Source organism: Lynx canadensis, chromosome X (assembly GCF_007474595.2).
Source record: "Lynx canadensis isolate LIC74 chromosome X, mLynCan4.pri.v2, whole genome shotgun sequence".
In the NCBI taxonomy this organism is placed as follows: domain Eukaryota; kingdom Metazoa; phylum Chordata; class Mammalia; order Carnivora; family Felidae; genus Lynx; species Lynx canadensis.
This window is the reverse complement of record NC_044321.2, coordinates 75,223,279-75,248,574: the sequence shown is the minus strand read 5'-3', so window position 1 is coordinate 75,248,574 and position 25,296 is coordinate 75,223,279. Positions and strand designations below refer to the sequence as shown.

The following is a 25,296-nucleotide window of genomic DNA, read 5'->3' as shown; positions in this document are numbered from 1 at the left end:
TATTAAAACCAAATTTGAATGCTATTATAAATAGGTATAAGCTTTCCTTACATAACCCATATTTATATTATCAATAAAAGCTGAGACTTAAAGCTTGCAGTAATAACTTTGTGGAGGAAGCAGGGCAAATTTATTATCTGTGATCCCTTCTTTATCTCTCCCTATTACATCTGGGATAACTCTGTAGTACTTAGGTTATATGACTAAATCTTATTAGTGGAGGGTTTTTCTATTTTAAGCACAAATCTGGCATTTAAAAATTCCAAAGTAAAAAATTAACATAGAAAATGTCAGGAAATTAAGCAAATTAAGAGATACTGTTAATAGCATGCAGTGCTGTCAAAGGACTAATAACCCCAGTTAAATAGTGTCAGGAATGAGTAGATTTTTGAAAAGTAGATACTAAAGTAAGAGAGACAGTTAATGTCAAAGCATAAAAGATATTTAAAGCACAATAGCTATTATATTGAGCCATCAGTCCTTTGATTATTATTTTATCATTTGTACAGTTGACACAGCTGGGTACAAATAGCAGTAAAAATATATGAGGTTTTTAAATTATAAGCTTGCACCAGTGCTAATCACGAAGCATAACCAGTGCAAGTATAATTAAGATTAATTTCCAAATTAATGCATTTATATGTTTCAAAATTAGCTTCTTTAGGAAAATAAAAATGATAAAAAGTGTCAATGATATATAATCTTTTCAAAGCAGGCTTATTTTTTTTTATTTTAAAACTTTATTTTTCCTTCCATGAATGCTTAAGAAGAAGGTAGTCCATAATATAAATTATTCATGCGAAGTCTGTTTTAATTAGCCAAAGAAGAGTCATAAACATGAGAAAAAAGAATTTTTTAACTTTGTTACTTTAGAAGGAGAAACATTTATACCACAACAAAATATTAGTTCCCTTGTTCTTCTGATGCAGAATCCTGACATTATTAAAGGAGTTAGAAGAGTAGAACCCTTTGGGGTACATATTAAATTTCTTGCTTGAATAATGAAGATGTAGTTCTGTGCAATCTAAAATTAATTTAAAGCTAGTGAAAAGAAGTAATATTGTACTATCTCTTTTTGTTCTCTCCTATTCAAATTTAACAAGTGGTGGCCACTTTCAGGAGGACAGCATGCACAAAAGATTCAAATTAGATGTCAAAGTTGAATAAGCCAAGTTTGCTTTCTTCTATTATTTGAATGAGATTTAACTAATTTGTTCAATAACCTATTTTTGGGGGAAAGTTATCATCCTCACTTTGGCAGCACATACACTAAAACTGGAAAAATACAGAGAAGACTAACATGGCCCCTGCACAAGGATGACACACAAATTCGAGAAACTTATTTTCTTCTCAGTAAAACTTAGAGTTCTATAGAATGAACTTCAAAAGCAGTGACCATTTCATAAAGTGTGCTATTCAGATTGAAAACAAATAAGATGGGAAATGAAAGTGGAAGAATCACATAAAAGAAATGTGTTAGGGGGAGGGGACTAAAGAAGGCAACCTTCAGCAAAGTCCTTTCACTCTCTGTTCCAAATGCAAGTCAAATAAGGCCTTTTCATGTGAAGCGATGTAGTCCTATGACCAAAGTATCATGAAAAATGTACCAGTGGCTTGTTCTCATTTTAGCTGCATTTTTGACATCTTATGGCCTGTAAAGATACTCTTTGTATCACATACACAAGTAACAAATGCACTGTGTATCATCTTTAAAGATCATGTTACTGGGACTGTATTCATACAGCCCTTTTTTGGGGGTTGTTTTCCTGATAGGAACGATTGATTTGTAATTATTCATTTATACTCTCTTGTCCACTCCTCATTATTCCTACAAGCTGCAGAGTCAACCATAGTGAAATAAGTTAACAAAGAAACAATGCACTTTAGAAAACATGATGGAGACATTCACATCATTTAGAGAAAAATCCCAGGAATAAAAGAGCTTGGGTCTACCTTAAAGCAGGAACTTCCCTGCAGAGAGAAATGGGAAGAAACAAAGGCACATGCTACTGCAGCTGCATTATTTCTGAAGTAGGACACTCAGAAAAGGCCACAAGCTATTCATGTTTCTAGAAACATTACGTTAATTCCTCTGCAAATGATTTAGCAGCTTAGTGGAAAGAAGTAGCACATGGAAGGAAAAAAACCCACAACAATCATGAAATAAGAGCATTGCACAGACATTTGCTTAAACTAATATTAGAAAGAAAATATTTCAGAAATTGTTGCCTCTAATAATCTCATATCCTAAGGCTAGAATAAAAGGTCATAGCTAATTGGTACAAAAGCAGGTTTGGTCACAAAGGAAGTAAAATTCTGTGATTAATCCTACCCAACCACCGTTCTTTCTACCTTCAATTATGCCAGGACATGTACCACCTGTTATAGAACCAGAAAAGAAGCTGAAAGAAGCCATACTTCAATATCCAGCTTTGGGGCACCTGGGTGGCTCAGTCGTTGAGCTTCTGACTTCAGCTCAGGTCATGATCTCACGGTTTGTGAGTTAGAGCCCTATCTCAGGCTTGCTGCTGTCAGCACAGAACCATCTTTGGATCTTCTGTGCCCCTCTCTCTCTGCCCTTTCCCTGCTTGCGCTCTCTCTCAAAAATAAATAAATCTTTGAAAGAAAAAAAAAAAAACGAGCTTCTTTCCCACTTTAACAAAACTTGCCATATTTAACTTTTATAGTCAAATCATCTAGGAAAACAAAACCTATTTGATTGTCAAGAATTGAATTTAAGTCGTTTAAAAAGTTATCTATAATGCATAATAAAAATGCTTTCACAAGACTTGATTAAAAATCATGATTGATAAAAGATGCTATTTTCTAAGGGCTATGCTTTGGTTTAAATAAATAGATAAATTCACACAGAGTCACTTTTACTGGAGTTAGCCTCCAAGTTAAACAAAAAGTGAATGAACAGTTTCATGTTTTCAAAACATCAGAGAAAAATTAGCATATCAATGCAAGACAAGTATTTTTTAAAAATATTTTGGTGTACATGTCTTAAGAATAAAGATTTCTCCTTAGAGTGGAACGTAATTAAAACCTATTTCAGTAAAATCTAGTATATTATTTGAATGAATTTGGAGAGATAAAAAAGTTTTTAAAGTACTAAACCTGCCAAACTACTCTACTTATTGAAGTATCCAACTCTCCTCTTTATTGAACATGTTTATACCTGTGTCAAGCTGTAATTAATTATCCATTGTGGTCTGAGGAATTTTTATGAAAAGGTATTTTTCTCTTTAGGTTTTTTTTTTCAGAGTATATACTTTCTGAGAGCCAAAAAAAGAAAAAAAAAAAACCAAACATGTAGTCATTTCACAACTGTCATACTAACTGATGAAATAATTTATAGCTATACAAAAGGTTTACCATTTGTTTGATGCTTTACTCACTACCAGGAGCACTTATAAATTCTAGCAGTGATGATATCATAATTCCAAAAAGTCTAGGAACCAAGAGTCCATCTAGGAACTTTTCTCGGTCCCTTTGAAATGTCCTTCAATGACCCCTCTCTGACATCAAGACCTAAACAATTTTGCATAAAGTAAGACAGGATTTATTTGGAACAGTTAAATATTGTCAGTCCTGTTTGTTTTCCCACAAGAGACAGAATGCTCAGACTTAAGTAAGACAGACTTCAAATAATGCTGACACAATTATATTTCCTCATTTTTTTCTACCAGTTTTTATTCCCCACAATTAATGTGTGGAATATCAGATTGGGGCAATGGTGGTGGGAAACAAAGATAAAACACAATTTTTTTGAAGCAACAGAAGGGAAGTAAGGAAAGTGGTGTACAAAGGGTCCCCAGACCACAAAGCACAGTAACTAGGAAAAAAAGTTAAGAAACTGGAAGCATAAGGATAATCTATAATGCATAGAATCTGTGTGGGCAGCATTCAACTTGACCATAATTATTTTTTCAGTGCTTTTCATCTTCCTCTGCCAGGAAGTTCTAAATGAACCATGCAAGTGATCAATACTATTTGTGGCAAGGGAAAAAAAATATTCAAATTGCAAGATGGGATGTTTTTCTTCCCATTTGTCTTTTTTAATTTAATTTAATTTAATTTAATTTAATTTTATTTTATTTTATTTTATTTTATTTTTTTAAAGATAACACATGTGAAGGGGGGAGAGGGGCAGAAGGGGAGAGAGAGAATCTTAAGCAGGCTTCATGCTCAGCATGGAACTCAATGTGGGGCTTGATACCATGACCCTGGGAGTCTAAGTGAAGCTGAAATCAAGATTTGTACACTTAACCAACTGAACCACCCAGGTGCTCCCCCAATTTGTCTTTTCTAATCTGATCCCACTAGAATTAAACATTGAAAACATCCACTAATAGAGTGGGAGAGAGCCAAAGCATAAGAGACTGTTAAAAACTGAGAACAAACTGAGGGTTGATGGGGGGTGGGAGGGAGGGGCGGGTGGGTGATGGGTATTGAGGAGGGCACCTTTTGGGATGAGCACTGGGTGTTGTATGGAAACCAATTTGTCAATAAACTTCATATAAAAAAAAAAAAAAAAAAAAAAACATCCACTAATAATTTCCTAGAAATTTATTATGGTGGTTATTTCTAAATTTATTTTCTATATTGGATTATTATCTCAGCCACTAAAGATGGTCATCCTCTTGGTGCCTTCATGTTGTGGGTTTTTATGACTATTAACTGAACTTGTTTTAATGTTCTCTATAAGTGCATGAGAGTTCATTTAAATTTGGACCATAAAATGAAAACTATACATTAGAAAAATTCTTTCAAGAGAACTTTTTCTTTTCAATTCCAGCATGTTTCTTTGATTCCATCTGTTGATGACAATAAAATGAAATCCACAATTATGTACAAAACATAGTCAATTTTCATTATCTCTGCCACTTATAGTAGTACTGATATAGGCAACTGAAATGATGTCACAAATATAACTAAAATAAACATTGGGTTATCCACATGAAGTCAAACTGCTTATCCCTCTTGATACAAACTCCCCTTCATAGGTTGCTCCAAATATTTAAAGATCATCAGTTCAGGGGCGCCTGGGTGGCGCAGTCGGTTAAGCGTCCGACTTCAGCCAGGTCACGATCTCGCGGTCCGTGAGTTCGAGCCCCGCGTCAGGCTCTGGGCTGATGGCTCAGAGCCTGGAGCCTGTTTCCGATTCTGTGTCTCCCTCTCTCTCTGCCCCTCCCCCGTTCATGCTCTGTCTCTCTCTGTCCCAAAAATAAATAAACGTTGAAAAAAAAAATTAAAAAAAAAAAAAGATCATCAGTTCATCAACAAACATGATAGACATGTACACCCTTGATCGATAGTGATATGGCTGCTAAAAATATAAGTTATTATAAATTTGCAGTAAAGATGAAATCCATACATAATAGTATTAACTTTCTAAACAACGATATGAAAATGATTGTTTTTGTGTTTTTTTCATTTCTTTGTGTCTGGGACATACATTGACTTTCTGAAACCACTGCAAAGTAGTGAATAATGTATGAAAAAAAATCCCTGTTCATTTCCCACAGAGTACTGTTTTGCTTGCTGTATACTGCATCTATGTGAGACAAACAATAGAACAGACCAATAACCCTAGAAATCTCAAGCTAAAACCTTCCCAAGTGGAAAGGGAAAATATCACCCTGGATTCTAGAAGTCCCTCAAATAAACAGTTCAAATCCTTAAAATACTCATATATACTAGATAAAAACCCTTAAACTTCAGAAAGATCTGTTCTGAGTAAATCTGTGAGAAAGCTGGGAAAGCTATTAATTACTTACTGCTATGCTAAAGACATTCACTAACTCCTGTCTACTTCTCCTGTTCTATAGAGCATATTTGCAGATTAATGAGAAGATATGTAAAACTTAAACAAAACGTTCTATTTTTCCTATATTTCCTCTGGTAGTATTAAGAATTTTGTCCTTTAAGCATTAGGAGTAAAACAAATTGCGACTTGAAAATGACAAAAATGTGGCATTCAAATGTAAGCACGAGGGATGTAAGAGTAATGACATATAATAATATTTTGTTTTTTATATAAACAGAATTTTTCTTTACTTGTCAAGCCTAAACATTACTAGTAGAAAGGTCATATGAAGGTAACATAGCCAGGACATTTAAGTTTGCCTATAAAATAAACTCAGCTTTAATGGAATTCCATTTACAGTGATGTAGAATGAAATTTCTATTTCTTTCATCCCCAAAATTTCAAACTTCAGAGATAGCTTCAGGTATAATATATTGAAAGGATTTAATGTAGATTTCTAATCTTTTTTGATAATTGTGAAGTTTTCAACAAATAGTTATCAAGAGCATATATTATACTGAGTAATGTGCTAGGTGGTAAAAATACATCATAATCTTTTAATAGTGAAACACAGTTATAAGCCTTGTAGTATCTTAACATTTTGCATCATCTATATCTTTAAGAGGGTAGACTTTGAGTGTAACCTTACATGGTTTTCTGGAATAGGTGAAACACTATATTAGGTTCAAGATCTCTGGGCCCATGTTTTTGCAAATGCAAACAATACCAATGGGTAATAAAAAAAAAAAAAAAACAACCTTGAATCTCAAGAGAGTCCTATGGAGTTTAAGATACTCACTGCTCTTTTCCTTTCTTCTTTTACCTTCTATTCCTCTCATTTTAAAGGACAAAAGGAAAGAAACTACCAGGAGTAAGATTCAAATTAAATCTGAAGGTGTCCTCAGGTCTAAAATGAGTCTCTTGTAGACAGAAAATAGACGGGTCTTGTTTTTTTATCCATTCTGATACCCTATGTTTTTTGGTTGGAGCATGTAGTCCATTTACATTCAGTATTATTATAGAAAGATATGGGTTTAGAGTCATTGTGATGTCTGTAGGTTTCATGCTTGTAGTGATGTCTCTGGCACTTTGTGGTCCTTGCAACATTTCACTCACAGAATCCCCCTTAGGATCTCTTGTTGGGCTGGTTTAGTGGTGATGAATTCCTTCAGTTTTTGTTTGTTTGGGAAGACCTTTATCTCTCCTTCTATTCTGAATGACAGACTTGCTGGATAAAGGATTCTCGGCTGCATATTTTTTCTGTTCACCACATTGAAGATTTCCTGCCATTCCTTTCTGGCCTGCCAAGTTTCAGTAGATAGGTCTGCCACTAGTCTTACCGGTCTCCCTTTATATGTTAGAGCATGTTTATCCCTAGCTGCTTTCAGAATTTTCTCTTTATCCTTGTATTTTGCCAGTTTCAGTATGTCATCCAGAAGATTGAGAGTGTTATGCTAAGTGAAATAGGTCATACAGGGAAAGACAGATACCATATGTTTTCACTCTTATGTGGATCCTGAGAAACTTAACAGAAGACCATGGGGAGGGGAAGGAAATAAAAAGGTTAGAGAGGGAGGGAGCCAAAACATAAGAGACTCTTAAAAACTGAGACAAACTGAGGGTTGATGGGGGGTGGGAGGGAGGGGAGGGTGGGTGATGGGTATTAAGGAGGGCACCTGTTGGGACGAGCACTGGGTGTTGTATGGAAACCAATTTGACAATAAATTTCATATATAAAATAAATAAACAAACAAATAAATAAAAAGATTCAAATTAAAATACACAAGAGAGGTGTGTTCAAATGTTTCACAAAAATTAAAAGATGGGTGGAAGTACATTCATTTCCAGGTGAATCTAGCTACCTTTGGCCACTGTAGCAGCAGATGGAATTTGGCTGGAGAGGAAAGAGAGTTTACAAATTCTTATCCCTGTTTAGGAAAATACACAATAATATACTACCGAGTCCATATGAGAGAGATAAGCCCATAATCACAACCATCAATTAAAACAATTATTCCATATGATCCTGTCAATCGATGCAGAAAAGGCCTTTGACAAAATCCAGCACCCTTTCTTAATAAAAACCCTTGAGAAAGTCGGGATAGAAGGAACATACTTACACATCATAAAAGCCATTTATGAAAAGCCCACAGCTCACATCATCCTCAACGGGGAAAAACTGAGAGCTTTTTCCCTGAGATCAGGAACACGACAGGGATGCCCACTCTCACCGCTGTTGTTTAACATAGTGCTGGAAGTTCTAGCATCAGCAATCAGACAACAAAAGGAAATCAAAGGCATCCAAATTGGCAAAGATGAAGTCAAGCTTTCGCTTTTTGCAGATGACATGATATTATACATGGAAAATCCGATAGACTCCACCAAAAGTCTGCTAGAACTGATACATGAATTCAGCAAAGTTGTAGGATACAAAATCAATGTCCAGAAATCAGTTGCATTCTTATACACTAACAATGAAGCAACAGAAAGACAAATAAAGAAACTGATCCCATTCACAATTGCACCAAGAAGCATAAAATACCTAGGAATAAATCTAACCAAAGATGTAAAGGATCTGTATGCTGAAAACTATAGAAAGCTTATGAAGGTAATTGAAGAAGATTTAAAGAAATGGAAAGACATTCCCTGCTCATGGATTGGAAAAATAAATATTGTCAAAATGTCAATACTACCCAAAGCTATCTACATAAAACAATTATTCCCCTTTCACTTTGAAAGCAATTAGCTTTCCAGAAAATTTAAGGTACTTATTACAGTCTGATGAATACCATGTCGGTTAATGTAGTTACAAATGCACAATGTCTACTCATATTAGAGTGGTGTCATGCACCTGACATATAGGGTTCCAACCATTTATTCCTGAATTGAGGGTTTATGAAAGAAGCAGGTGGTTGTGGGAGCTTAACTACCAACATTACCATGCCTGTAAATTTTTGACATGTAATTAAAACTACCAAGGAAAATTTATTGCTGCATAATAATTTCTTGTCCTAACTTATTCCACATCCCAATGTCTAAAGGAAGCCTGGTAACTTCATATTGTCATTAAAAAATCAACTGAAACTGACCTTATCTCTTACTGGCCTGCAGAGATCACCCAAGAAGAAATGTGCAGCAGAGCTAATTATATTGTGCAGGAGAAGAGACAAGCAAAAGTGATTGAAATTTTTATAGAGAACATCATCAGTGCTTGCTTAGGACAATTTTGCATATAAATAGGGCATAAATGGTTTGTGTTCAATTTGTTCTCCAGTTGTTAAAGAATAATCAAGGACAGACCACATAGTAATCTTCTGTTTCTAGCTTCCCTAATGCAAACCTAAATCTTATCAATCAATACATGTGTATGGCTGTCCCAGACATAAAATATAATTTCCATAAATAAAAAGAAAACAAAAAAACCCTATGTAATTAACTTAGGTATATGCTTTATCATAAAATTCACATTTAGTGATGAAAAAAAGATGACACTAAATGCCTTAAAGGGGCATCTGGGTGGCTCAGTTGGTTAAGTGTCTGACTTCGGCTCAAGTCATGATCTCACAGGTTGTGGGTTTGAGCCCTGCATAGGGCTTTGTGCTGACAGCTCAGACCTTGGAGCCTGCTTCACATCCTGTCTCCCCCCACCCCGTCCCCTGCCACTTACACTCTGTTGCTCTCTCTCAAAAATACACATTTTTTAGAACAATGTCTTAAAAATTAATAGCATTTTAGAGCTCAATGAAATCTGGCTTCTACACCATTCTCACCCCAACCCCTAAACACACTCTTCTAAAACTATTTTTGCTAAAGTCACCAATGAATTCCTAATAGTTAAATCCAATGGATCCTTTCCATTCCTTATTTTACTGGTTCTCTTGGCTACACATGATGCTACTTGGCACTTTCTCTGTGAAAAGTAATAACACAGTAGCTTTTTTTCTCCTCACACCTCCATAACCAACCTATTCATGCTCTTTTTCATGTGTTCCAGCTTACGAACTAGTTCCATAAATTGGTGGCTTTCAACTTTTGTGGCACATTAAAATCACCACAAAAATTTATATATATTTTTCATTTTATGTATTTTGGAGAGAGAGAGAGAGAAAGAGAGCACACGGCAGAAAGAATCCCAAGCAGGCTCCATGCTCAGCGCAGAGTCCCATGCGGGCCTTGATCTCACGACCCTGGGTTCATGACCTGAACCCAAATCAAGAGTCAGATGCTCAACTGACTGAGCCAACCCAGGCACCCTCACCTGATAACTTTTAAAACATACCACTGCCCAGGCTCTGACTCCACAGATTTGTATTTAATTGGTTCATAGAGGAACTGGATGTGGCTATTTCTTAGAAGTTCCTCAAAGTGATTCCAGTGTGTCACCAGGGGTAAGAATCAGTGCCACAAATGTTTGTTTTCTCCAGATTATCTTACCCATTCTTGTATATTTATCTATGACCTGAATGTTGATCAATTCTCCAAGATCCCTACTATTTACCTTTTAGTTACTGCCAAGAGGTACCAGGCTAACTAACACTACTGAGAACACTAAGTGGCTTGCCTAAGGATTATTTGATTTGCTACTTCTTCACCTCTTCCTTTCCTCATCTCAAGAAAATCATATATATACTAAGACCCACCCACTCCTGACTTTAATCACTTGCAAACCAGTTAATTTTAAAGTTGACAAAGATTTTCTGCAGATGGCCTCATCCTTTTTGTCTCTCTCCCCACATCTCCCCAGCTTTTACCCAGTTAACTTAAGAATACCTTTCTTTAACCTCCAATCTATTCTCTCTTTGTATGAGGCCACAAATGTCTTTCATTTTAACTTATGAGACTAGGCTCTCTGCATTAGATGACTATGAATCACATATCACACAATAAATGAGAAAGTGCTTTGCTAACTCTGTAAAAGCACTAGGCAGGCTAAAATATTTGAACTATATCACATAGTATATGTTCAATAAATACAATTGAATTAAGAGGGGAAAAGTCCACATATTTGTAAATGAAACTAGACATACTAATTTATGATTGGCAACACCTTCAAGATGCTTGTAAGTATCTAGAGTTTCCTGTCAGAATTTCTAGAAGAGACACAATTTATCTTTTCACTCTCTACTAATCTCTACAAAAGATATTCATTTTTTTAATCCAGTAGAACCTTGCTCTTGACTTTCACTGTTTCACTGAAACTGCTTGGGAAAAGGTCAACAGTCACCTGCTATTTGACAAAATCATTGGTCTATTTTCAGCCATCACTTTACTTAACTTCCTTCAGAATGTGCCCCTGTTGACTTTCTCCATTCTGAAATTCTGTCTACCCTCGGTATTCCAGGTGTCATGTTTTTGCTGCTTCTCTTGTTTCCTTTCTAACTGCTTTTCCCCTTAATGTCCTTTGCTGATTCCTCTATTTGCCTCTTCAATGCTGGGATTCGCATATACTCTATTCTTGGCCTATTTACCTCTCATTGGACATACTCTTCCTGGGTGATCCCAAGGTTTTGATAACACTATATATATAAATGTCCCCCAAGTCTGTTATTTCAATCCTCAAACCCTCTTGCTTGTGTGTGTGTGTGTGTGTGTGTGTATGTAATCCTCTACTTAAAAAGCTCTACTAGCTCTTTGTTGCAACAAACTTTCCATTATTGCCACAGTACCCTTCCCTAGCTCCATTGCATGTATTTGCCATTTTCTTTATCTGAAATGGTTATCCCTCCTGTTCTCCTCCAAGTAAGTTACTATTCATCCATCAAAACACAATTCAAAAAAAAATTTTTAATGTTTATTTATTTTTGAGAGAGAGAGCGTATGAGCAGGGGAGGAGCAGAAAGGGTGATATAGAATCCGAAGCAGTCTCCAGGCCCTGATCTGTCAGCACAGAGCCCAACGCGGGGCTCGAACTCACCAACTATGAGATCATGACCAACTATGAGATCATGACCAACTATGAGATCATGACCTGAGCCGAAGCCGGACGCTCAACAGACTGAGCCACCCAGGCGCCTCCATCAAAACACAATTCAAATGATACTTTCATTATGAAGGATTTCTTAAATTCTCTAGGCATCTAGTTGCTCTTTCAGCACTCTCTGCATATGTATAACAACATTTATATTGTGTATGTATCTGTCTTCCCCACAAGACTGTGAATACTTGAAGTTAAGACCCATGCTTTATCCATTTTTACACTCCAGGGCCCTAGCACTATTGCCTGGCCCATAGTATTTGATTAATAAGTGTCATTTGGGTGAATGCCGCGTTTTTGTTTATTTGCTTGCATTATGTCATCTTTTATTAGATTTGAATTGCACATTACAATATAATTACTACAGACAAAATGGGGTTTAGTTGGCTAGTCCAAGATTTGAACACTTACAAAATAGAAGACTGAAGAACCTCATGAGAAAGAACTCATCCTAAGGGAGAAAGAAGTAAGCAGCTTGGTATGAATGACCAGCTTGACCCTCTAATAATAAAAACAAACAAACAAACAAACAAACAAACACAAAACCCCAACAGAACTTGGTCATCAAAAGATGAGGATGATACTGAGTGCTACATGGGATATGTCATGGGCTTGTCTTTGGGCCTTGCTATATGGGGCCAAATCCTATAGAGATCAAGAGGGATGTAAAAAATTTGAAAGCTGTTTCTCTCAAAATGTAAGATTTTAAGGAACAAGCTAGTGCTGCTTGGTACACTGGTTAAGTGCTTTACCACACTAAAGGAAGAGAGAGGTGTTTCCCCCTGCTTTGTCACTGACCACTGTCAAACTCTGGCATCATGAAGGCATTAAAGTGCCCAGTGCTAAAGCAAATAGCAGGCATGGAAATACATGTTATTATTAGAGGTGGAGGTAGAAGAAAAGTGGTGTGTGGCTGTGTTTGTGAAATGTCCCCTTGAGAAACTCTAGGAATGCTGCAGAGATCCCTTATAGGCAGTTGAGGTCCTGGATATGTATATGAAAACAAGAACCAGGAAAATGTGGGTTTTGTTATTTATGTGAGGTAGACAGCCCCAGGAAAATGTGGGATTTGGGTTTTGTTTTGTTGTAAAGGTATTTTCCCTAATACCTAGAGTTTGGTTTCTTTTCCCCTCTGTGTTTTTTTTTTTTTAAATCAGTTCCTTGTCCCCTATCTGTTGTCAAATGGTAAGTTTTACCTTCTCTTTTATATTGTTATCTTGCTGATCTATAAACTATAACCGTGTGTCCCATTTCTTTTTTTTTTTTTTCAAATTTCATTTTCTTGGTTGCCCTGTGTAGTTCTGAAACCTAATTACATTTATTCTGTTTCTTGGCTTCATTTCTTCATAATGCTTCTCTTATGTGTTTTTTTTAAATGTCTAGAAGTATATAACAAAATCTAGTAATAGCCAAAATAGCTGTTAGATATCTATTGCTAATAAGACTGTTTATATTTACTTCTAGTGGGCAAAGAATGAATAAGTCAAGTTGGTTGAGAGAAGACAAGCCAGTTCTGAGTGTCTACAGGTATTCAGTAATGAAACAGATGTGGCACTGTGTATTTGTATCTTAAGTGTGTTTTTCACTCCTGCAATGATTTTCTCTGTGTATTTTTTTTCCAAAGCTTACCTTTGATGTTATAATGACAAATTCAGGAATACTTATGGGTAATTCTTTCCAAAGTGGATTGTAACTATGGAAATTATCATCTGGAGTGCTAACAAAGGCTGTAACAAAGATGGTCCAGAAAGGTTCAGCAAAATTCATAAGGGATAGATACATACTAGGTTATTGAGGAAAAGTGAGATATTCCTTTCACCCACCAAACTCCTAGACATCACAGTCTATATTCCAGGGATGCAAACCTGAGAGGCAAAGGAGTGGGGGTGGGGAAACTTACTCTAACTCCTGCACTGTACAAGCACTTGGTTCCTATCTCATTATAGCACATATAAAATCACATTGCAATTTTATCACACAGCTACACACATGTTTTCCCAAAGGTATCTGAGCTCCTTGAGGCAAGTGTCCTGATTGGTGGTACACCCTCAGTACCTAACCAATACATGACACTGAGGAATCATTCGATATAATTGTTCATTTGTCAAATGAATACTATTAATCCCTGTAGTCTCACTATCTAGTCACTGCTTAGTTCCTGCATTCTGGTTCCCAGTTCCATACAAATATTGAAAATACGCTCTTAAAAAGTTGATAGAAAGGTCCCAAATGGCAAATCATTGGTCTTTATCTTTTTTGATTCCACCATAGCATATGTCATTGTTGAAAATGCCCCCCTTTTCTGCTTTCTCAATACTTCCCTTTTCCTTTGCTCCTAGAACAATGTTTTGATTCTCCTCCCACTTGCCCAAATACTATTTCTCTATCTTCTTTGCTAGTTCTACTTTTAGCACCCAACTGAGGGCATTTTCAAAGTTCTGTTTTTGGATCCTTTTCTCTTAATAGTCACTCTAACAATCCCTTCCATTTCTGTACTATAACCAGAAATCTCACAAACTCAATAATCTTGTGATGAAATCTATACCTATATTTCCAAGAAACTTCTGGACATCTTGACCTCAATGCTCTGCTGTCACTTTCAGTTTCATGTTCCTAAAACTTACTTCATCTTCCATCACCACTCCTTTTCCTGATCTTAACAGTTTTCTTTCATAACTTAACTGTCCTCCCAGCTAGTCAAACTCAAAACCCTAGGATTATCCTTGACATGTAGCTACTCCTCGTCCCCTAAATTATCTCTTTTGATTAAGAGTATGACAGTAGAATCATAATTCATCACTCACATTTCTATAGATTAAATGTCCTAATATATTGCTTTGATCATGTTCCTCCATTGCTTAAAAACCTTCAGTATATCCCCATTGCAGAAAGAATTATATGCTAACACCTCAGACTCTTATTCAAGTACTCTATGTTGTGGCACCAACCTACTTTTCCAGGATTATCTCCATACTTCTATACTTTATACAGTCTACTTTATTACTAGGTGTACTATTTGCTATGCTCCCAAAGTGTTTTGCACTTGCTTATTTCTGTATTTTTCTTTTTTTTTAAATGTTTGTTTTTGAGAGAGAGAGAGAGAGAGAGAGAGAGAGAGAGAGAAAGGATGAGCAGGGGAGGGACAGAGAGAGAGAGAGAGGGACACACAGAATCAGAAGCAGGCTTCAGGCTCAGAGCTGTCAGCCCAGAACCTGCTGTGGGGTTCGAACTCACGAACCATGAGATTTTGACCTGAGCTGAAGTCAGACACTCAACTGACTGAGCCACCCAGGCACCTCTCTGTATTTTTCTTAATGACATTTCATTTGCCCACTATCCCTACCTCTAATTCCGACTAATGAAATCCATACTCATCCTTGAAAACCTTTCCTTCCAGAATTCGTTTTCTGATATATCCAATAAAGTATATTTCCCTCATCTGAACTCACAAAGTATATTAATACTTCTTGAGTAATCCTTATTATTTTCTTCCGTATTCTGTAATTTTTCTGTACTTTCCATCTTACCCACAAGACACAAGGGTCTTATAACTAAGGAAATCTTAATTATTTTTGCATTTGCCTCCATATCTAGCATATGCCTTTCACAGAAGAGATGTACAATAAATTAATGAATACTTAGGGGCTCATTTCCTAATCTCTGAGTTTGGTATTAGCAAAATTTATAATCTGGGTTGATATTCAGATGGTTTGTTCTACTACAACCATAGTGGCTACTTATTGCCTGTGTATATTCTCACTGGTTGGAGCCTGTGCTATACTCATTATCAATATTTTTTTCATTAGCATCCCTTTATAATAGTCTCCTTTGAAATATATCTTTTGGGGCCCTTACCTGAAACAAAATTCTTAGTATTTGGGCTAGATACAGTATTTGGGAGCTCTGAGTTGCCTAATGTGGTAGCTCCTGGGGAGGGGACATAGGCTCTGTGTGAAAGATTTATAATTTAGGCAACTAATCATTCCATTTATTAATATTTTGATTTTCTAGTGAAGAATATAAGCCATCACCTCATTTTGTTGAAATGTTGAATTGAAAACACTGCAATTAGAAGCACAATTGTAGATCTCTGTATTTTACATACCATAATTTCCATCTGTAAGTTATAATAATGGAGATGGCAAGCAGAGCAGTACATCTTTGCTGTCTGTGGCTGACTCTGATTTCAGATTTTTTGGCTATTTCCTCTTATTTTACTTTACTTGATAAAAATAGTCTTCTTTATAATTTGATTTTTCTGATTTTATCTCATCATGTTGAAATGGAGGTTATTAGAAAGGAGCAAGGATGTTGGTGTTGACCAGGGAAAGTATAACAATATAAAGTCAATGGGGCATTGAAAAGGAACCAAATAAGGTACCCAAGAAAGTGACAACAAAAGGAGGTCAGCATGAAAATATGATCTAATTAGGAAGTCAGAAACAAAGAGTGAATCTGGGGAAATCCCCAGTTCTGTTGATTTTAGAAAGAGGCAAGCAGGCAGGAAAATTTTTGGCAGACTTGTCAACTCTGTGCCATCCTCCCCATCTCCTTTGTTTGGACTTTGATGCTCAAGATGTTTTACCAATCACTGCCACTGTCTGCTTCTAGTTTCTTCTTACTGCTGTACATTTGCATTGGCTGCTGTCATTTGAAATGACTGCCAGGACTAGATGCGCTGATATTTTTCACGCTGTGTGTTCATGGAGGCATTCTAGCTACAAACCAAAGGAGGCCCCAATTTAGATTACTTGGAATGAGTACTGTAAAATTATGCAGTTTATGAATCTGCTGTTGGTATTTCAGAGTTGATGACACTGTATCCCTTGAGTACCAAACTCACAGAAATCCCATGGAATGATCTCTCTCTTTCTCAGTACAATCTCTCTAGAGTCAGTATGAGATGTGAGACTAATCAAACAGGGGCCTTAGCAAATATATTTTAAAAATAAACAGCCTAGAAAGATAATGCAGTTCTCTTATGGCACAGAATAGCATGCTTATACTTATCAGCTGCTTAGCAGAGAACTGAATCAATAAAAAAAGTTATTTCAGTTTGCTTTTTTACTCTTAATGCTTTGAGAGTTCAAGAAAGAACAGTGAAGGTTTCTCTTTTCCTTAAGAGGTAGAAGGGGTCTCTGATAGCATGATAGGACTTTCTCATTTTACAGATAAAGACTGAGGATAGATGGAATGGCTGCTTCATAGTTACAGATTAGTATTGCTCCTAGTATTCTGCTTTGCAGCATTACCTTAAAAATTAATATGAATATACAAATAGAGATTTTACTTTTCTTTCCTCCAGTCTTTCACTCTTTTTGTAGACCATCTCCAATATCTTTATATCCATCAAAATTCACCCAAATGCAAAAAAGATGAACATAACTTATATTCTTGTCTTCCTCCATAAATTTCATCATTACCACAAGCTTTCCCGACAACTCTGTACTGGGCTCCACTTCCTTTTACTGGTTTGTTGGAGTATTGTGGTTTGAAAGAACTACCACTTTCCATTCTGAAGACATATTTTCCAGTCCAAATACAAAATATTTTTTGAATTTCAGGCTATTCAAGTCAAATCTTATTAATCTAAATTAAGTAGAATTTACATATTTACTATTAATTTTCCTTTTTCCATTTACTTCTCCATATAGCTCCATAGCCCATCAAGAGGACTTTTAAAACTAAAACACCTAATTTCTTCTTCTTCCAAAAAAGATATAAATTAAAAATATAGAAATTTCCTTAAAGGAGGTGGATAGCTCAGCTTGGATAATTTTGAAAGGAACTATTACTTCCTCAGCCATAGGGTATAAACAGAGAAAACAGACAACTTTCTAGTACTATTTGAGTGAGGAAGGCTATTTGGCTTCTTTTTTTGTTTTTCTTCCACTGAGATCAATTTTCATAACCTGGTTTTATTACTAATTAAAAATACATGAAAAAGGGGTTCAAATGCTTTCAGACTTTTGAGGATATTAGATTATCTGTTCTTCTCCTCTCTTTATTAACATGGAGAATGGAGAATGGAGAATGGATTGTACTAAAGAGACAAAATAACCTCTAGAAAGGAGCATTGTTTCAGTTTCCCTAACCTGTGAATAGCCAATGTGACATCCCTAGGGCCAATTACTTTTAGTAATTTAATTTCATTTATGGTTTTAAGCCACATTCCACCCAAACCACATGCACATAAAATAACAATTAAAATATTTAATATGAAACACAGCTGAGTCCTTGTTTCTGAAAATTCTTGCAAAGTCTATAGTTATTTGAAGACACTTTTACCAAGTTGAAACTTGTGATCACATAGACATAGAAGCCTGTTGAGACTTTTTCACACATGAACTGAGATCAACTGTTAAAAAAATATTCATAGGGAAGGTTTTTCAGAGGGTGGTATTTGGCTAAGAACATTCACATTTTATAATATCATGTAGGCTAGAATTGATTTTACCTTGATTCCTTGGAATTCGCTTTCTGCGGTCTCGGAATGCTGCACCTGATTGTAGGGCTTCTAGAAGATTATCCATTACTCCAGTCTCATCACCCTCTGGAGGGGAAAGGAGAAATCAGAATTAATCTTGGGGCAATTAAAGTTAAACAACAGGAAAATAAAGGGAAAAACTCCTGTCAGATTTACATAATATCCTTAAATTAAAGACATATATCTGTTTAAGCATAATGGATCCTGTCAGTTTCTGGCACCATAGACTACTTTGCTTATTATGCACCATTAAGCAAAATTCATGCCAATCCCACTGTTCTTTCAACTTAAGGACCTTGTCTTGTGTATTATTGATGACACACTCCGTATGCAAATAAACAGTAGCTGATCAGCTACTGCTGCCTTTCTGTTAAGATTCTTTTAAGACATTTCTAAGCAAGAAACCATGGACCTGGCTTAATGCAATCAATGTGCAGGGTGTGATTTGATGAAGCGGAGCTACACAAGGTTAAATACTGATTGTATTAATACTTTCAGCATTCAACTGTCATCTGCTATTATTTCAAAAGACACTATTTTCAAAACACATTTGCATTCAATTTCTACCTAATCCATATCCTTTACCCATTTCAAAATGCTGACATTGTACAAAGAAAAGGTGACCAAATCATTTGAAAGCCTGCAGTTTACATTTGAGAGACGTTAGCCAGAGTCTTATCATCCCTTTTAGAATGCTATTGTGTTTCTAATTTTTTCCTATGGGAAAGAACTGTTAGGATTCCATGAGCTGGGTATTCAAAAGATGGACATGGGAATTCCTAATGGAAATGCACTTAAAACATTTTACCCTACTCTTATCTTTGACAATTCTGGCTGTCAAAACCCCTTTTAAGATTTATGAGAGCATTTGCCTCAAGGTGTTTATTGCCAGGAACTCTTCTACACTGTGGACAATCCACAGTGAGCTGAGGCCCATCTTCCCATCGGGCCTAGCTGATGATACAAAGGATCCTAAATAACTGGTTAATTTGAGTGGTAGCTAAATGTGTGGGTCTGGCATAGAGGACATTTGTAGGCAGAAGAGTTAAGAGAAGAAGGCAGGAGTGAGGGGAAAAAAACTGTTGCTGATGCTATTCTAAAGTTAAATGTAAATCCTACTTTGTTTAAAGAATGACTATAGGGTATCAGATCACAGAAAAAAAAATTCTCTTATAGGGCAAGAACAAGCTAAAACCTTTTTTGATTAGGCCCTTTATTTGACTTGAGATTTCTTCGATGTTACATCAATCATTTCTTCTTTTAAAGTGAATTCACTAGGACATAATATTAAATAGAAAACAAAGGGAAACATAGAGGTTCTCGGGTCTAATGTTTGGTAAAAACAGACAAAATAAAAGGAAAATAGAACCCCAATGATTAAGCATGGGAAGGGGATTATGCACATTTAGGAATATTAAACCTGCAGACACATCCAAACTGTCACCTGCTCTCTATAACAGAAAGAAAAGAGGAGCTGGAAGTAGTTTGGCATGGCTAGAATGTACCTGGGAGAATTACATTTTATGCAGTAAGCATTTTACATTTGTTGTATCTTTTAAATTTTTTAAAATGTTTGTGTTTATTTTTGAAGTAGATAGAGAGAGAGAGAGAGCGCGAGCACATGAATGGAGGAAGAGAGAGAGAGAGAGAGACACACACAGAATTCGAAGCAGGCTCCAGGTTCTAAGTGGTCAGCACAGAGCTGACACGGGGCTCCAACTCACGAGCTGTGAGATCATGACCTGAGCCGAAGTTGGACGCTTAACAGACTGAGCCACCCAGGCGCCCCTACATTTGTTGTATCTTTTAATCCAACTACACATTGAAATAGGTTTTATTTCTGTTTTTCAGCTGGGGATACTGAAACCTAGAGTTAAAGCGTCTTGTTCCAGATCACACAGCTGGCATGTGGAGGAGCCTACGTATGAACCCAAGTCAGTCTGACACCAAGACCAGCCCTCTTTGTATGCAGTTAGCAGAAGACAAAATGGAGTAGGCATATGGTGACCAGATGGTAAAAGATCATAATTCTATGATATGGGCTTGAGTACTATCCTGTAAGTCAATACTCTCCAATAGAGATATATAATGCAGGCCAAAAATGTGAGCTGCATAATTTTAAACTTTCTAGTAGCCATATTTAAAACATTAAAAACAGATGAAATTAATTTTGATATGTTAAATAAATGTTTAACTCAATATATATATAATCATTTGTTTTTTGCATTCTTTTTATCAGATTAAGTCTCAGAAATTGAGTGTGTTTTTATTTTGGCACATTTAACTTCAGATTAGCTACATTTCAAGTGCTTATTACTTTTATGTAGCTAGTGGCTGCTATATTGGGAAACATAAGCAATAGGAAGTGACTTGATCAGACTTACATTTTAGAAAGACTTATCAGACAGCACTGTGGAAGATGACTTAGCAGTTGGCATTAATAGAAGGAAGGGAAATGGCTAGGAGTATAGTATAAATGGACTGAGCTAAAGTGATAGGAGAGTGAATGGAGAGGGTGGATACTTTGAAGGTATTAATATAGTTAATAAGACCTGGCTGAGAAATAAACATGTTTGAGAAAATATGATTATTTTTTGAAGAATATTTAGGTAGAGATATCCAGTAAGCAGTTGAAAATATGAGGCTGAAACCTGGGAGTGAAGTCTGGGCTGAAGCTAAAGATTTGAATACTGTTGGAAGATGCATGAGATCACCCTGAGATACTATATGAAAAGAGAAGAGAGCATACGATGCAATTCCTGAGAACCCCAATTTTTATAAAGCAGTCAGGAGAAGAATTTCAGAGAAGACAAAAAAGGAATTTCTAGAGATATAGAAGTACAACCAGAAGAGAACCATAGTATAACTGAATTTCACGTATTCTTATAAAAATAATCATTATAAATACTATGTAGAAAAATAAATACATGTATAAAAGTGAAAAAAGCAGACTACAAAACAGTATGTATATGTGATTTTACATAAATAATGGGCAAACATTAAAAAAATTATAACAATGATAAGGAGGCCATTTCATTAGAATTCTTCAATGTGATTATATTGTATATATACTAAAAAGATGGAACAAATATGATATAAAGAGGAATTAAAATAAATCCCTTTGAGAGAAAATGCGGAAGATGGCGGCGTAGGAGGACGCTGGGCTCACCACGCGTCCTGCTGATCACTTAGATTCCACCTACACCTGCCTAAATAACCCAGAAAACCGCCAGAGGACTAGCAGAACGGAGTCACCGGACCCAAGTGCAGACGAGAGGCCCACGGAAGAGGGTAGGAAGGGCGGCGAGGCGGTGCGCGCTCCACGGACTGGCGGGAGGGAGCGGGGCGGAGGGGCCGCTCGCCAGCCAAGCAGAGCCCCGAGTCCGGCTTGCAAAAGCAGAGGGGCCTGACGGACTGTGCTCCTACAGCAAGTGCTACTTAGCGTCTGGGAGGTCATAAGTTAACAGCTCTGCTCGGAAAGCGGGAAGGCTGGAGGACAAAGGGAGGGTGAGCTGCGGAGCCCCCCGGACGACAGAGCTCAGTTTGGCGGGGAACAAAGGCGCTCGCCAGCGCCATCTCCCCCGCCCATCCCCCAGCCAAAATCCCAAAGGGAACCGGTTCCAGCCAGGGAACTTGCTCGCTCCGCGCAAACACCCAACTCTGTGCTTCTGCGGAGCCAAACCTCCGGCAGCAGATCTGACTCCCTCCGGCTGCCACAGGGCCCCTCCTGAAGTGGATCACCTAAGGAGAAGCGAGCTAAGCCTGCCCCCCCTGCCGCCGTGCACCTTGCCTTCCCACCCCAGCTAATACGCCAGATCCCCAGCATCACAAGCCTGGCAGTGTGCAAGTAGCCCAGACGGGCCACGGCACCCCACAGTGAATCCAGCCCCTAGCAGAGGGGAAGAGAAGGCACACACCAGTCTGACTGTGGCCCCAGCGGTGGGCTGGGGGCAGACATCAGGACTGACTGTGGCCCCGCCCACCAACTCCAGTTATACACCACAGCACAGGGGAAGTGCCCTGCAGGTCCTCACCACACCAGGGACTATCCAAAATGACCAAGCGGAAGAATTCCCCTCAGAAGAATCTCCAGGAAATAACAACAGCTAATGAGCTGATCAAAAAGGATTTAAATAATATAACAGAAAGTGAATTTAGAATAATAGTCATAAAATTAATCGCTGGGCTGGAAAACAGCATACAGGACAGCAGAGAATCTCTTGCTACAGAGATCAAGGGACTAAGGAACAGTCACGAGGAGCTGAAAAACGCTTTAAATGAAATGCAAAACAAAATGCAAACCACCACGGCTCGGATGGAAGAGGCAGAGGAGAGAATAGGTAAACTAGAAGATAAAGTTATGGAAAAAGAGGAAGCTGAGAAAAAGAGAGATAAAAAAATCCAGGAGTATGAGGGGAAAATTAGAGAACTAAGTGATACACTAAAAAGAAATAATATACGCATAATTGGTATCCCAGAGGAGGAAGAGAGAGGGAAAGGTGCTGAAGGGGTACTTGAAGAAATTATAGCTGAGAACTTCCCTGAACTGGGGAAGGAAGAAGGCATTGAAATCCAAGAGGCACAGAGAACTCCCTTCAGACGTAACTTGAATCGATCTTCTGCACGACATATCCTAGTGAAACTGGCAAAATACAAGGATAAAGAGAAAATTCTGAAAGCAGCAAGGGGTAAACGTGCCCTCACATATAAAGGGAGACCTATAAGACTCGTGACTGATCTCTCTTTTGAAACTTGGCAGGCCAGAAAGAATTGGCACGAGATTTTCAGGGTGCTAGACAGCAAAAATATGCAGCCAAGAATCCTTTATCCAGCAAGTCTGTCATTTAGAACAGAAGGAGAGAGAAAGGTCTTCCCAAACAAACAAAAACTGAAGGAATTTGTCACCACTAAACCAGCCCTACAAGAGATCCTAAGGGGGACCCTGTGAGACAAAGTACCAGAGACATCACTACAAGCATAAAATATACAGACATCACAATGACTCTAAACCCGTATCTTTCTATAATAACACTGAATGTAAACGGATTAAATGCGCCAACCAAAAGACATAGGGTATCAGAATGGATAAAAAACCAAGACCCATCTATTTGCTGTCTACAAGAGACTCATTTTAGACCTGAGGACACCTTTAGATTGAGAGTGAGGGGATGGAGAACTATTTATCATGCTACGGGAAGCCAAAAGAAAGCTGGAGTAGCCATACTTCTATCAGACAAACTAGACTTTAAATTAAAGGCTGTAACAAGAGATGAAGAAGGACATTATATAATAGTTACAGGGTCTATCCATCAGGAAGAGCTAACAATTATAAATGTCTATGCGCCGAATACCGGAGCCCCCAAATATATAAAACAATTACTCATAAACAGAAGCAACCTTATTGATAAGAATGTGGTAATTGCTGGGGACTTTAACACCCCACTTACAGAAATGGATAGATCATCTAGACACACGGTCAATAAAGAAACAAGGGCCCTGAATGAGACATAGGATCAGATGGACTTGACAGATATATTTAGAACTCTGCATCCCAAAGCAACAGAATATACTTTCTTCTCGAGTGCACATGGAACATTCTCCAAGATAGATCATATACTGGGTCACAAAACAGCCCTTCATAAGTTTACAAGAATTGAAATTATACCATGCATACTTTCAGACCACAATGCTATGAAGCTTGAAATCAACCACAGGAAAAAGTCTGGAAAACCTCCAAAAGCGTGGAGGTTAAAGAACACCCTACTAACGAATGAGTGGGTCAACCAGGCAATTAGAGAAGAAATCAAAAAATATATGGAAACAAACGAAAATGAAAATACAACAATCCAAACGCTTTGGGACGCAGCGAAGGCAGTCCTGAGAGGAAAATACATTGCAATCCAGGCCTATCTCAAGAAACAAGAAAAATCCCAAATACAAAATCTAACAGCACACCTAAAGGAAATAGAAGCAGAACAGCAAAGGCAGCCTAAACCCAGCAGAAGAAGAGAAATAATAAAGATCAGAGCAGAAATAAACAATATAGAATCTAAAAAAACTGTAGAGCAGATCAACGAAACCAAGAGTTGGTTTTTTGAAAAAATAAACAAAATTGACAAACCTCTAGCCAGGCTTCTCAAAAAGAAAAGGGAGATGACCCAAATAGATAAAATCATGAATGAAAATGGAATTATTACAACTAATCCCTCAGAGATACAAACAATTATCAGGGAATACTATGAAAAATTATATGCCAACAAATTGGACAACCTGGAAGAAATGGACAAATTCCTGAACACCCACACTCTTCCAAAACTCAATCAGGAGGAAACAGAAAGCTTGAACAGACCCATAACCAGCGAAGAAATTGAATCGGTTATCAAAAATCTCCCAACAAATAAGAGTCCAGGACCAGATGGCTTCCCAGGGGAGTTCTACCAGACATTTAAAGCAGAGATAATACCTATCCTTCTCAAGCTATTCCAAGAAATAGAAAGGGAAGGAAAACTTCCAGACTCATTCTATGAAGCCAGTATTACTTTGATTCCTAAAACAGACAGAGACCCAGTAAAAAAAGAGAACTACAGGCCAATATCCCTGATGAATATGGATGCAAAAATTCTCAATAAGATACTAGCAAATCGAATTCAACAGCATATAAAAAGAATGATTCGCCATGATCAAGTGGGATTCATTCCTGGGATGCAGGGCTGGTTCAACATTCGCAAATCAATCAACGTGATACATCACATTAACAAAAAAAAAAGAGAAGAACCATATGATCCTGTCAATCGATGCAGAAAAGGCCTTTGACAAAATCCAGCACCCTTTCTTAATAAAAACCCTTGAGAAAGTCGGGATAGAAGGAACATACTTACACATCATAAAAGCCATTTATGAAAAGCCCACAGCTAACATCATCCTCAACGGGGAAAAACTGAGAGCTTTTTCCCTGAGATCAGGAACACGACAGGGATGCCCACTCTCACCGCTGTTGTTTAACATAGTGCTGGAAGTTCTAGC

The 25,296-nt window shown here is 37.2% G+C and overlaps 1 protein-coding gene and 1 non-coding gene across 8 annotated transcripts in view; one reads left to right on the top strand and one right to left on the bottom strand.

Annotated features, from left to right (window-relative positions):
• Positions 1 to 25,296, bottom strand: part of DIAPH2 (diaphanous related formin 2) — a 1,054,294-nt gene that overhangs the window by 176,059 nt on the left and 852,939 nt on the right. For all 7 annotated transcript variants that reach the window (XM_030305030.1, XM_030305024.1, XM_032592287.1 and 4 more), the window contains one exon: positions 18,244 to 18,339. In XM_030305030.1, coding sequence (XP_030160890.1) covers positions 18,244 to 18,339 — 96 coding nt within the window. The remainder of the gene's footprint in view (positions 1 to 18,243; positions 18,340 to 25,296) is intronic.
• LOC115507920 lies at positions 1,246 to 1,352 on the top strand. The gene has a single exon (XR_003966843.1). It is a non-coding gene; the product is annotated as a U6 spliceosomal RNA (small nuclear RNA).